The 15,423-nt window shown below is 37.4% G+C and overlaps 1 protein-coding gene across 1 annotated transcript in view; it reads right to left on the bottom strand.

Annotated features, from left to right (window-relative positions):
- LOC126413038 (A disintegrin and metalloproteinase with thrombospondin motifs 12-like) overlaps positions 1–15,423 on the bottom strand; it is a 354,477-nt gene that overhangs the window by 129,832 nt on the left and 209,222 nt on the right. Inside the window, exons 7-9 of the mRNA XM_050082933.1 lie at positions 10,307–10,453; positions 10,060–10,206; positions 7,461–7,614 (exon numbers count right to left, since the gene is read on the bottom strand). Coding sequence (XP_049938890.1) covers positions 7,461–7,614; positions 10,060–10,206; positions 10,307–10,453 — 448 coding nt within the window. The remainder of the gene's footprint in view (positions 1–7,460; positions 7,615–10,059; positions 10,207–10,306; positions 10,454–15,423) is intronic.

The raw sequence follows: 15,423 nt of genomic DNA, 5'->3' as shown, positions 1-15,423 counted from the left end.
ATCAATCAGATTTGGAGAACAATTCTCAACAAAACATATTACACACACTAAGCACAAATTATGAATGTGACATCACTTGTTCTAGAAACAACAACAACAACAATAATAATAATTGCAACATGCTTCATGCAGTACTTGAAGCATACATAACGCGTAAAAAATTGTAGTTTTGGATCTAATTAATTTCTATTCACTTCATGCTTAAGAACAAGGAATGTTACACTATACTGTTTAATATGATTTGTGCTTATGCTAGTGTAATTTAAACAAGGAAATTATGAAAAAAGCTGCTACCTTGAAACAGGCTGCTGCTTCCTCAGTTATATTAAACAGCTGCCATTTTATATTAAACAGCTGCTGTTTATTTGCTATTGGTAGCTTAATATTTACTTGACTGCAAAGCTATTTTTAATGAGAATAGTCAGCTACATTTGCAAATACAGAGCCCTGTATGTAACACATTACTAACTGTCACAGAGCTTTACAAGGTACACTGCTACTGTCCATACAACTAACAGTCATTGAATCTAAATAATCAGATAATTTGCAGGAGTGGATAATGAGTTATGCTTTTAATTTTCTTTTGAATTGGTTTGGGTTTCACATCTCTTCCTTTGTGTTAGAAAGGAGTGGACTGAACATTTTGTACCAGAGTAGATGACTCAAGTTTGAACCCTGGAAAAGGGGGCAAATGTACACGGAATTATTTTTGCATTTTATATAGCAGTTGTGAAGATAACAGTTCAGCTGAAACTGAGTTTTACCATCAGCAGAAAAATCCATTTAGGAGCAGAGAAAAATGCCAGGCTTCTAATTAGAGAATTGTGTGCCAGCTAAAGCAAAGTTGGATTATATGCATTTGCTGGAATAAAAAAAGTTAATTCACTGCAAAATGCCTTAAATTTAACAATTTGATCACTAAGGAAACTTATTTCCAGGAAACACACCAGCTCAGTAAAATAGTGCAACTGCAACGACACAAGTGGCCTCACCATGTTTTTAGTACAAGGTATTCATGACATTCATCCAGTCTAGTCCCTTCAGACAGCCATGTTTCATGTGTTTCAATGTTCTGTGAAATGCTTTGCATTCCAAGATTGTAGATATAAAAATATATGTTACCATTCTTTTAATCAATGACTGACAGATTATCAAACACTATAAAACACTGGCAGTCAGTGCACTGATGTGGTGAAGATGTTAGAGTCTTGGGCACATGAATGTTGTCTTGTTTTACTTGTTAACATTTTTTTTTAATTGTAAATTCCTGGAAGAATGAATCAATTTTGCAGTAACAGATGTATCATAAATCATAAAAAATACATTTAGATTCTTAGAATTGTAAACAAAATGTAAGTGATACAATAAGTATGGATATCTGTGATTATAGGTAATGACAACACCCAGTAAGTTGAACATACAGCATAGGCAACATTATGGTTAACAACCCTTTGAGAAAAATTGAACCTAGTATCTAAAACCATAAAAGACAGTAATATAAGAGCAAGGTGATACGTTCTTGGACTGCCAGTGAAAGAATTTAAGAATCTGCACTTAAGGCAAAAATAAAAAAAAATAAATAAAAAATGTGCAACTACTGTTCAAGATAGTTTGTTTAAGTCAGTATATTTTGTTTCCAGTGAAAGATTCTGGTCCTGAAGTGCAATTGTGAATGGTATGTAAAATACCCATCTATTATTGTTGGCATAACCAAAGGGTTCAAAAAATTATTCACTCAGAAACCTGGTGAATAGGTCAAAAAGTTTTTTGATAGAGGGTCCAAGCACAACTACATCACACATAGCAAAGGAGAATAATGAAACAGGCTTACAACTGATTCACAGGCAACAGCTTCACCTTTAATCTTAAAAACAATAATATTATGCAACTGAAACACATACAGGTAACTTACAAGCAGCAAAAATAAAAAACAATGGACATGCACTAGAAGAGCTTCCATCTGTGATGTTCTTGGGCATCCAAATGGATAACAAACTGAGTTGGCACCAGCATGTTAATACTTTAACCAGAAAGCTCAGTTCTGTCTATTTTGTACTCAGAAATCTCATTCACTGTGTTGACCCACATACACAATTGCTAGCATGCTTTCACTCAACTCTGACCTATGGTATAATCTTGGGGCAGTTAGACTATGGTCAACAGAGTATTTACTCTATAGAAGTAAGCAACAAGAACACTGTGTGAAGTTGACAACTGTATGTCTTGTTCAACACTCTTCAGGGGCCCATGGACTATTGTACTTACATGTCAATACACACTCCCAAATTATATTTGTGTTTAACAATGAGAGTAAGTTTAAGATGAACGCAGTACTTCACAAACACTTTATTAGAAACAGATATAATTTCCATATAGACAACTCTCTCTAGGGCACAGAAGGGGGTTTTATTGAGTGAAACAACAAGTTCAGTGTTGCCAGTCACTGTTTATTTATTTCCAAAGTGTGTTTTGAATGTTTAAACCTCCATCATCAGGTAGATTTATGGGCATTAATATGGCATGTATAACATATATATCAAAACGCTGTTGTTCTTATTACAGAAGTTTATTCGCCCAGTTCTTACACAAAAATACACAATGATTACACAACTTACAGAGATGACATTCTATAGAAAAATCTCTCGTCATACAGTAAAAGAATATCTGTATGAACAGTGCAGTGCACAATAGTTACAAATAAAGGACATAAGAGGTGTATAAAATGTTTTCATGTAAAGTTCTTGTTGACAGCTGACAGGAAACATCCTATCAGATGTCAACACGGACACAACATGAAAACATTTTAGACACCTCTTATGTATCCAGAATGAGATTTTCACTCTGCAGCGGAGTGTGCGCTGATATGAAACTTTCTGGCAGATTAAAACTGTGTGCCCGACCGAGACTCGAACTCGGGACCTTTGCCTTTCGCGGGCAAGTGCTCTACCAACTGAGCTACCGAAGCACGACTCACGTCCGGTAGTCACAGCTTTACTTCTGCCAGTACCTCGTCTCCTACCTTCCAAACTTTACAGAAGCTCTCCTGCGAACCTTGCAGAACTAGCACTCCTGAAAGAAAGGATATAGCGGAGACATGGCTTAGCCACAGCCTGGGGGATGTTTCCAGAATGAGATTTTCACTCTGCAGCGGAGTGTGACTACCGGACGTGAGTCGTGCTTCGGTAGCTCAGTTGGTAGAGCACTTGCCCGCGAAAGGCAAAGGTCCCGAGTTCGAGTCTCAGTCGGGCACACAGTTTTAATCTGCCAGGAAGTTTCACCTCTTATGTACTTTATTTGTCACCACTGTGCACTGTTCGCACAGCTATTCTCTTATTGTATGATGAGAGATGCTACTATGGAATGTTGTCTCTGTAAGTTGTGTCCAATTAATGTGAATAGTTGACAAAATGGTTTGGCCCTGCACAAATTTTTTTTCTATACAAATGATCTGATGATAGCGAATTAATTCCACTGAAAATGGTAATCATTAGATATTTTATGTGATCTGGGCAAATAAACTGCCGTCATAAGAAAAGCAACTTTGTTTGGTTTCTGAGAACACCTCCAATTTTCAGTAGATTAGTACTAGTCATAATTTGTTGTTAGCATGCTCGTGGTTCCTTATGTCTGTTAATGTGTAGCTTCATGTGTATCACACTTCTGAAGGCTCTCCTTAATGAATGGATATACAGAATATGATGTATGAATGAAATTTTTTACTTCATAGCATTCAATTTTCTTGTTGCCAAAGCATATTTGTGGACAGGCACATTGCCATGAAGACTTACAATTCTTTCCCTGATGAACACTTCTTGAGCTATTAACTGAATAATAGAATAATCTTCAAACAATGTCTTGACAAATTCCATTCTCATCATCTTTACTGGAAGCTGATACTGCCTCAAGATTATGATGCTACTCTACTATTTACTTCAGAAGAGTTCGTCAGTGAAATTTGACATAAAAGGCTGCATTCCCTTATGATTATTTTCTGTTGGAATCTAGGTCACATTTCAATAGTTAACCAGTCCACGAAATGTGTGGTATTAGACAGTAATTGGCTTATTATTTGCAAGGTAATCAATAGGAAATATCCGACTTAAAACCCAATATAATGTAAAATCATAAAAATTATATTCATTTTAGTTTTGATAGTAATATAATCTATCACATCCTCAATAACAGCGGAGATTACAGTTGAAAGTGTGACAGAAGATGAAAATACACATACTAATCGAAGTGTCACAGAGCTTTAAGTACTGTATTCACATTCAGAAAGAGCAGGTTTAATTCACCATATGGCTGTTCCAGATTTCGGTCTTTTCCCATCCATTCCTATCTAAGATTTTAATTCATGTTTAATTTTGCTTCTTGAAGATAAGAACTGGCCATCCATTGTGCCTCAGTTTTATAGTTTTCTAAAATAAATTTTTCTTTTCACACAGTAAAATTAGTTCTAAATTCATTCGGAATAATGTTTTAAAACTGTATGTTGAACTGAGGCTCAACTTCAGAATTCAGGTTTTTAGTTTGTAATTTGTGTAACCAGGTCATTCACTAACAAATGCATAAAATGTAACGAATATATTTAAAATCAGCTTATAATAGAAACAGAAGCAACTTTAAAGAGTATATGACTCTAATAGTGAGAACATTTGCATTTTGTGATAAGTTTATTTCAAGAGCGAGTCATAAGTTAGCACGTAGTCAGTCTGCTTTCTGCTCTTCCAGGAACAAATGATGCAAGCACTGTGAATAAACTTTTATTTGTCAGGAGAAGAGGTTACCAGCCGAACTTAGTGACATGGGCCTGTTGATGCTAAATGCCCATATGAGTGATGTCAAGATTATTTTAAGAAACTAAATATAATGACAGTGCCTGGCCTGTATATTTATAAGGTGTACAACTTTGCTTCTGCCATTTTTCCCCAACATTTGAGGCTTTAATCAAACAAATTGGTTACACCTATATCATTCAAAGTATTATCCATCACTGGCCACTACTTTCCCCCATCTTTTGGGCAGTGTACGAATCCTGCATCGGAAAACTTGTTCATCTTTTGAAGCGATCCATGAATCAATCCAATTTGTGACTTCTTCATGAGATCGGAAGTGTTGGTCAGCCAGGCCATGCACCATTGATCTAAACAGGTGATAGTCAGAGGGAACAACGTCTGGAGAATATGGCAGGTGGGGTAGGACTTCCCATTTTAACTTTTCCAAGTATGTTTTGACCTCTTTTGCAATGTGGGGTCGAGCGTTGTTGTGCTGCAAAATCACTTTATCGTGGCTCTCGCTGTATTGTGGCCATTTGTCTTTTAATGCTCTGCTCAAACGCATTAATTGATTTTGATAAGGAGCACCTGTGACTGTTTCACTTGATTTTAATGCCTCATAGCACATGATGCTGAGCTGTTCCCACCAAATGCACAGCATGATCTTGGAGCCGTGAATATTTGGTTTGGCCATCAACATGAAAGCATGGCCAGGATATCCCCATGATTTTTTGCATTTAGGGTTATCGTAATGAACCCATTTTTCGTCCCCAGTCACAATGCGATGCAGAAATCCCGTCCGTTTTTGCCTCTGAGGCACAAACTCCGTTCAACGTCTCATGGTTTCAGCTTACATGGGACCCAAGTTCCTTCTTTCTGAATCATGCCCGTAGCCTTGAGACGTTTTGAAATGGCTTCCTGTGTCACTCCCACTAATAGTGCCAATTCTTCTTGAGTTTGATGTGAGTCTTCGCTCAGAAATATCTCCAATCCTGCATCTTCAAAAACTTTCTCTCTTCCACCACTATGCCAGTCTACAACATTAAAATCACCATTCTTGAAGTGTTGAAACCACCCACGACACGTTCTTTCACTAACAGCATCCATACCATACGTACTTGAGAGCATTCGATCAGACTCAGTCGCTGCTTTCTTCATATTGAAACAAAACAGTAACACCTACTGCAAATAATGAGAATTAGGCTCATAAAATGACATTTGCAATCAAGAACAACTTTATGATGCAGGCACAAATCAACTAATGTTTGAATGAGGTTATGTTGACCAAGGTCCAGGCTAACTGCCTGATGTCTGTGATCTGTTTCTTTCAACCGCTACTTACCATTGTCGCCACCTATCAGCAATCGGTGGAAGCAAAGTTGTACACCTTGTATAACTGCACTGTCTCTGCTAAAGAGAATCTGAGCAAATTTGACTTAAAGAGGGCAGTGTATGACCATAACATAAGAAGTGGACATACAATTAATATGTCATATGCTAGGCTTGCAAAGACACATGACAGTTACAAATATCTTGGTCCTGTCACTTCAACAAATTACCTGAAAATGCCTACACAGTGCTACTAAATAAAGTTAAAACTAGTCCTTCAAGTTGGATGAAAAGTAAAGCAATTTACTCTGCTCAAGAGTTCCTTGAGTATCTGACAAGTGACCCACTTTCCTTATGAGAATGAACACTAAATTAACTGCAAACTATACATATGGCACAGTGTGAAACTATTTTATTATTGTTTCATGTACTTATTGTTAATTATCTGTCTGATTATTTATTTGTCATTCACTGAACTATGTAGTTAATTTACCTTGTAATTACGATCTGTTAGGAAACTTCTTGTTGTTATTGACATTTGCATAAATATGTATTGTACCCATCTTGGGTTATTATATTGTAGTTAATGACATCCGCCCTGTCGAAGTTTATATTATTATTATTAGTGTGTTAACACTGATGACACCAACTGCATGTAAATATGCTCAAAGGTGGAATAAAACATTTGTATTTGTATTTATGTAGCAAAAATACTTGCTACTCTGTTGTTATGTGAGCCAATGAAATGTTCAAACCTCTTGCATTTTCAGTGGATCTATGTTAATATTGCTTTTTCTGCAATATAAAATCATATTCAGCAATTTTGTGCATAAATATAATTTACCACTTATCTTGATTTTTATTTCACAGTCTGCCTACATTTGTAACATTTTCTGTGTTTCTAACTGTACCAAGAACACAACTATTCAGTCCCAAAATGCACGGCACCATCTTGTGTACTAATGTGTTTAAATGTGAAGTTATGTTTGTCAGAGATGAAATACAAACTCAGCTAGAGTGAAAGAAGTGTTTTCATCTCCTTGTCCTTTACATGCATAGTATAAATCTCCATCCTTGATCCTAGATGTCTGGTTCATTCTTAGTACAGAGTGGAGGAATTCTTCCTTCTCTCATTTGCATTCAGGCTTTCTGTAGCTTCTTCGTTAAATCTGCCTCACAGTTAGACATCACTATTGTTTACGATAAAGATAAAATATAAGTTGAAGTTAATTTGTTGTGAAGCTAAAATAAGAGTGGGAAAATAGAAACACAAAAAGTAGAGAAGTTGGCTTCAGTAGTTTATTTTTTGTTAATCTGCTTTTTTTAAAAAATTAACAAAAACTCCCCTAATATTACCTCCTCGAGAGTTGCTGAACACAGAGTAGCATTATGTGTGGAGAACATAAGATCGCACTGCTGCTCCACACTGTAGATAGCACCAGTTGGAACATCTGGATAGGTGTAATCCTGCTGTGTTGGTTCATCTTCAAGACAGCTGCCTAACCCTTTGCTGCACATATTAATGAACATTAAGCTGCACATATCTACTACAGAATGTGAACATTCATACAATTGTTTACTAATTAACTTTTTTAAGTTAGGAATACAATGAAATTAAAATCTCATGATATAAGTATAAACATGGAACTGTGTTAGGTACACATATATTATCAGGATTTAACATCTACTTTATGCTATCTAAAAAACAAAATGTTAAATCTCCCCGTTACTTCCAAGTACAAAAATATACTACAAATAAACATAAATAAACTTAAAAGTTCTATGAATTTCATCCACATGTTTCAGTAACTGTCCTATATTAAAAATAACTAAACTACAGTAGAAACATTTTGAACAAGCTGGAAACAATGTAGAAATTGAAAAAAATATTAATAAATGAAAGTTAAAAATGTAAATTAATGGTGGTCACTCCAGACATTTCCAATTTTTATTTGATGTGTTTAACTTTTCCTACTGTAATGAGAAATTATAATATGGCCTGTTCTTCTCTTAGGTTCATATCTCCTGGAGGCTCCTGATCAATCTGTGCAGGCTTTGAACTATTCTGTTGGTTTTGATAAATTTCAGCTTCAGATACACTTGTCTAACAACCAAAGATTATGTGCAATGATTTTTGTTATAATGTACCCACTTGTGTTAAATAACTTTATGCAAGTCACTTGCCTTCAATTACTATCAAGCTACTGCTCTATATCAGTATTACTGGACACAAACTCACAATCTTTCTTTCTTTCTCTCTATTTTTCTTTTTCCCCCTCCTAGCCCAGAGAGCTTTGTGCGTGCACTATATCAGTTTTGCAACAAAGAAAGGTATGTACAGAAGGTAGCATATGTTGTTTCTTTCATTTGTGAGTTGTAAGTTTTGCACAAATACTATGATCAACCTTGAACATCTATAAAAATTGATTATGGACTTTTTACTGTTAATAACTTAATTTTATACATTCATGAGAAGAATTATAGTAATAGCTGGAATTTTATGTTACTCTGTAACGAGGATAATGGAATGTAGTCGAGTTAACTTGGGTGATGCTGAGGGAATTAGATTAGGGAATGAGACGCTTTAAGTAGTAAAGGAGTTTTTCTATTTGGGGAGCAAAATAATTGATGATGGTCAGAGTAGAGATGATATAAAATGTAGACTGACAATGGCAAGGAAAGTGTTACTGAAGAAGAGAAATTTGTTAACATCGAGTATAGATTTAACTGTCAGGAAGTCGTTTCTGAGAGTATTTGTATGGAGTGTAGCCATGTATAGAAGTGAAACATGGACGATAAATAGTTCGGACAGGAAGAGAATAGAAGCTTTCGAAATGTGCTACAGAAGAATGCTGAATATTAGATGGGTAGATCATATAACTAATGAGGAGGTATTGAATAGAACTGGGTAGAAGAGGAGTTTGTGGCACAACTTGACTAGAAGAATGGATAGGTTGTTAAGACATGTTCTGATGCATCGAGGAATCACCAATTTAGTATTGGAGGGCAGCGTGGAGGGTAAAAATCGTAGAGGGAGACCAAGAGCTGAATACACTAAGCAGATTCAGAAGGATGTAGGTTGCAGTACATACTGGGAGATGAAGCAGCTTGCACAGGATAGAGCAGCATGGAGAGCTGGATCAAACCAGTATCATGACTGAAGACCACAACAACAACAACTGTAACCTCATAGGACAAATTACTTCTCTTACTAATTGTCTGGAAGTATGACTTGTTTGATTTTAGGAAGCATGGTGCTCATGGTAAACTTTTTCCCTATAGGCACTCACTTTTTCAAAAATCACAGTAGTTATTTCAATTTTTATGGAGCCTTTGATTATAATTTGTCTTAACCAGATAATTTTTCTTTTCTGTAACTTGGTAGATAACTGACAAACAGCTGTGGGTTATATTTCTCTTCACAGTTCCTTGCTGAGTAAATTAAAGATCATCTGGTGTGAGCCTAGTAGACTCAGAAGGGAGACTACAGTTATAGTTATTTAATTTGGAAGTTTTTCTTTATGAAACGTGAATGTTAAGTCTTGAGTGGACAAGTGTCTTATATGAGTTCAGAAGGCACTGGGAATAACTTGTACAACTATTAATGAGTTGTCAATATTTCATTTGCAGTGCTTCTCAAAGTTTTTGTGGAATGAACCACATTTGATGACACAGGGTTCTACATACCCCTTCTATTCCTGAACATAATCTAGATAAAAAATCAAATACGACACTGTAAATAATGAAACCTCATCACTGTTATTTACACAGTGCGATCACATGTCTGACATACCATGTGCATAGGTCAGAGAATGACAGTGTCAAGTCATCATAATGCTGTATTGTGTCCCACACTGTGGCTCAGTTTTCACTGAAGTCTTGATACTGCCATTTAAATTTATTAACAGTGTGGTTTCTGCAGAATATGCTTTGTGCTGCATTGCCAGAAACTTACTCAAGGAATGCAGTGATGTCTCTGCGGCTGCACTCCGACCACGAGACGTCGACGCTATCCGACTCGAAGCTGGGAGTCATCACGTGCATGGTGTGGCCATCGCCGCGTTCACAGCCCATGCTCTCGGAGTCGTGGTACATGCCAAAGCTGCGGACAGCAGGCACCTGATGTTACTGATCTGGAGAGGTCTTCCTGGGTGCGATAGTAGTTTACTGCTGGCCACAGGCCACAGTGGGCCAAGGCTTACTTGTGTCCGAGCTCATGTGCAATGGTGTGTGCGACAGTGAGACCGTTGTCCTCGTTGACACTGCAGCTGCGTTCAGGCTGGCACATGCCGGCGACGTGTGCCACTCCCAATGTACTGCATGCATTAACACGTGCACACAGGTCCTGCCTGCACAAGAAGTGTTAAAGGTATTTAAAATTGTAAAGCAACTATAACACGGTGGCCACACAAATGAAGAATTTACCAACAGTGCTTCATTAAAAATAGTGTCTGCTGCTGTTGCCTCCTGCACAATCATGAAGTTTGAGTGGCATGGCTGAAAAAAAAATTGCTGAGTAATCTTATTCTTGTTCTACGAAAGCCATATTCTATCTTCTATGGTCAGCTGCAGTCTTTTGGACGGAAGACACACTGTGAACTCACATTCCTATGGGCAAATAACCTAACTTTCCTCTATGAGGAAAACATAATGTGCAGGGTGCAGCTGTTAGAGGAATCAGGCAACTGCTATTCACAACTGCTGAGTTCTTTACCATTTTTAAAACCCTCTTGTCTTGAGACAAAGAGGTAATTCTTCACTTTGCTGTAGTTAAGTGCCTTAGTCAACCTTCTGCAGTGGATAAAATTTTAGGAAAGGCCAGTCACATCTTTGTGAGACATTAAATATGGCAAGCAAAGAATGAACCTAATGCTAATGCTAACAGGCTGTTTTTGTCTTCATCCTTGTCATTGTCTGTATGAGAATGGGTAGACGCAGAAATGCCAGCCAAGTAGCATACCATTATGTGTAGGGTGACAGCTAAACTATGTAGCAATTTTGTATCTTAAACTCACAGTCAAGTAGTTTTGGAGATTGATAACGCTCACAGCATGGTGGAAAGTAAGGAATTGGATGATCGCTGTGGTTTTGTACTGATTAAAGGATTCAACTTCACTCCAACCGCATGACAGTGGTCAATATTAGATAGCATAAGTGTAATAGATGACGGGCTTCAGAAAGTAATGCAAGTGTCAATAAATTAATGTGGGTTTGTGAAGGGATGTGGCAGGATAGTTGCAAGCTTTGCTGTGTGCCAGCTGATGGAGAAATTCCACAAGAAATACGGTTACTACATATTGCCATTTTTAAGAATAAGAGGGCATTTGATCGAGTACATCAGATGACTTGGGATGCTCTTCACACTCTTCAAGTTCCTGACACTTATATACACTGGGCAAAACTGCAATACAAAAACACTACCAGACAGGTGTGATGCTCTGCACAGCTGACTGACACTGCTCTCTGTTACTGTTGTGGATACCCTAATGTGCAACTTACAGAAAATCTATTGCAGACAACGCTATATGCAAATAATGTGACACTTGCGGAAGACACCAGTGAAGATTTTGAAACACAAGTCAAAACATGGTATGATCATCTACAAAGATTTGGCGTCTGTTTAAAGATCCGAAAGACTAAGTACCTCAGAAAGGTTTCATCTCCTGGAACTATACAAATTAATGGAGCTCCTCTTGCCAAGGTGGATACATTCCAATAACTATGTTCTCAAATACAGAGTGATGGCTATGTGAATGAGGATGTGTGAGCAAGAATCAGAGTGACCTGGACATGATTCAGAGATGTCAAAGGTGTTCTTTGTTGATAAGAAGATGTCTATACACCTAAAAATCAAAGATATACCATACAATGGAGAGTCCAGGTGCATTCTATGGTGTCAAGTGTTGGCCCACACCTAGAAGAGCTGAGCACTCATGTGTCATGGAAATGTGGATATTGAGAAAATCGTTAGACGTTTCTCCAATTAACAAATCAACTGTAGAATGATTCGTCAACTAGCTACTGTGGCTGCAATCAATGATATGATGCAAGAATGGAGATTTTGTTGGTATGGACACAACACATTTCAGTTATCATCTCAGCCTATTGTCTCATTGTTGAAAGCCAGAGACAATGTGGAACACCTAAATTATGTTGGCTGCACACTACAAATGCAGCTTGAAGATAAAGAAGTGTAAATCCACAGGAAGCATTAGACAAAAAAAAAAAAAAAAAATAAAATTAAGTGCACTGAACCAAAAACCGGAACCCGCTCCAGCAGGAAGGTGCTGGGAGAAGGAAGCAGAAGAAGAAAAAGAAGAAGAAGAAGAAGAGGAAGAAGAAGAAGACTAGAACAATTTCTAATGAATCTCTCCCAGGAAGAGAATGTATTATTATGCCTCATCCACATAAGAGAAAACCTAGACACCTACAGCAAGAGGCATAACATCCATAAACATAATACTCGTAGCAAAGAAGACATAAATCTACCAACCTGCTGAGTGTCCAAAACAAGAGGCAGTTTTCCGGTTACCACTGTGAGGATGTTCAACGAACTACCTGTTGAACTGCAGACCCTGAAGCTCGACAACTTCAAGAAACAAATTGCTGCAGACTTAAAACAATGCCCACTATACTCGGTCCAAGAATTCTTCGACTGTGAAGAAAGCGAATGGACACAATGAACATGACATAGTCTATATACATTTCCTGTATAAAGTTTAGATGTTATTCTGTAATTCATTATATTGTAAATCACTTGATTGTAACTTTCACGCAATCTGTCCAGCCATGGCTGGTGAATGACGAAGACCTGGTAATAAATGGTACACCTTTTGCTTGAGGAAGAATGTTTGGTTGGCTTCACAGTCAACAAGGAAGGGTAGGGCTTAATACTAAAGATAACTAACATGAATTGTCACTGCGGTTAGTAGATGAGATATACATCAAACTGCCAGACCATCCAGCCTATATGGTCTGCTCAAGATTCATAAGCAGGGTTCCTCTCAGACTCATTGTTAACCACCAGTGCGCACCATTGCTGTATTTCTTGATTTTCAAAAAGCATTTGACTCAGTAGCACACCTATGTTTATAGTCAAAAGTACAATCATATGGGGCATCAAGTGAAATTGTGACTGGACTGATGACTTTTCGTTACAGAGAATGCAACAGGTTATCTTGGATGGAGAGTCATCATCAGATGTAGAAGTAACTTTGGGTGTGCCGCAGGAAAGTGTAATGGGACCCCTGCTGTTCATGGTGTATATTAATGACCTTGCTGATAATGTTAATAGTAACCCCAGACTTCTTGCACATGATGCACTTATCTATAATGAAGTACTACCTGAAAGAACTGCATACATATTGCCAGATATTGATAAGATTTCAGGCTGGCGCTAAGATTGGCAACTTTCTTTAAATGTTCATAGATTTAGCACTTCAAAAAATGAAAAAAATACTATCCTATGACCATAACATCAATGAGTCACTGTTGGAATCAGCCAACTCATACAAATACCTAGGTGTAATGCTTTGTAGAGATATTAAATGGAATGATGACATAGGTTCACTCGTGGGTAAAGCAGGTGGTAGTTTCAGTTTTTTGGTAGAATACTGAGGAAGTGGCGTCAATCTACAAAGGAGACTGCTTATAGATCACTCATGCGACCAGGTCTGGAATATTACTCAAGTCTGTAAAAGTCATACCCAACCGGACCAACGGCAGGCATTGAACATATACAGAGAAGGGCAGTATGCATGGTCACAGGTTTGTTTAATCCATGGGAGAATGACATAGATATACTGGAGGAACTGAATTGGAAGACTCTTGAAGATGGATATAAATTATCATGAGAAAGTCTATTAACAAAGTTTCAAGAACCACCTTTAAAAGATTGCTCCAGGAATATATTACAACACCCCTATGTACCGTTCACGTAGGGATTGTGAAGAGAAGATTAGAATAATTACTGCATGCACAGAGGCATTCAAAAACTCATTCTGCCCATGCTGCATATGTGAATGGAACAGGAAGAAACCCTAATAACTGTTACAATGGGACGTAACCTCTGCCATGCACCTCACGGTGGTTTGCTGAGTATAGATGTAGATTTAAATGTAGATCAGCTTATCTACTTTGTAAAATATCTGAAATGGTTTGTAGCTGAACTTCAAACAATGTAAGCATAGCTTCAAACACTGTAACCATCACATCAGGGTGTCTAAGCGGACAAAGAAAAAAAACTTCCGGATTTTTCCCATATCTCCCGATTAAAAATACACTTTCTCCCGGGTGAAAATAAACTTTTTCCGTTTTAAGTGAGATTATACTTTCCCTCGGAACTGTAAAACTTATCAATCCTTTGAATGGTTATGGTTTTATACAGTGGCCTAGAATTTCCCGACACTTTAGAAGACGAAACTCAGGGGGAAAAACCACGTTTTGGAAAGATCTTTGACGTGAAGCAACATGTACGCTGGATACTTTCGTATTACGAAAGTATAAATTCGAATTCCACCAAACAACGCATGCTTCTGAAACATTGAAATCGACATTGCGATGCGTTTTTGTAAACCTATCATAGCTTAAGTCACGTGATCTCGCCAGCGGATGACAGCGGATATTCAGAGCATAGGATCTTTGATGTGAAGCAACATGTACGCTGGATACTTTCGTATTACGAAAGTATAAATTCGAATTCCACCAAACTCCGCATGCTTCTGAAACATTGAAATCGACACTACGATGCGTTTTTGTCATGGTTTTTGTAAACCTATCATGGCTTAAGTCACGTGATCTCGCCAACGGATGACAGCGGATATTCAGAGCATAGGACACGTGATGTAGTCAGCCGATAGCAACATCAAAGTTACGTAGCCCGAACACACAAGCAGGAAAAGTTAATGGTTTAAATTAATATACATAGTGTTGCTGCTAGAAAAGCAAAGCTTTCGCATATAATATTTGTATTGAAGATTAATAAGCTGCAAGAGAGCTAAGCTTTCACATATAAATATTGATAATTTTCGCGCGTTACATTGTAAGATACACCACACAAATATGCAAGTATAATTTTTAATACCGACATAAATCTCTGATCTTCTGGGCTCGAAATTCTTCATCAAAGAGTTAATTTGTAAACGAGAGTCAAACGTTCTGTGATTTAAGAATTCATCGTACATTCTCTCACATAATTCATCTTGCGTAAAAGGAAATTTACTTTGAAAATAACGCTTTTCAAACCACAATTCGCAACACTTTCCCGCGACCTGTTAAAAATAGATTCGGTTCAGCAGTTGCCAGATAAGAGGCGTCACCG

The sequence above is a fragment of the Schistocerca serialis genome, chromosome 7 (genome assembly GCF_023864345.2).
Source record: "Schistocerca serialis cubense isolate TAMUIC-IGC-003099 chromosome 7, iqSchSeri2.2, whole genome shotgun sequence".
In the NCBI taxonomy this organism is placed as follows: Eukaryota; Metazoa; Arthropoda; class Insecta; order Orthoptera; family Acrididae; genus Schistocerca; species Schistocerca serialis.
The sequence above is the reverse complement of the archived record's forward strand: the minus strand, read 5'-3'. Positions and strand labels throughout refer to the sequence as shown.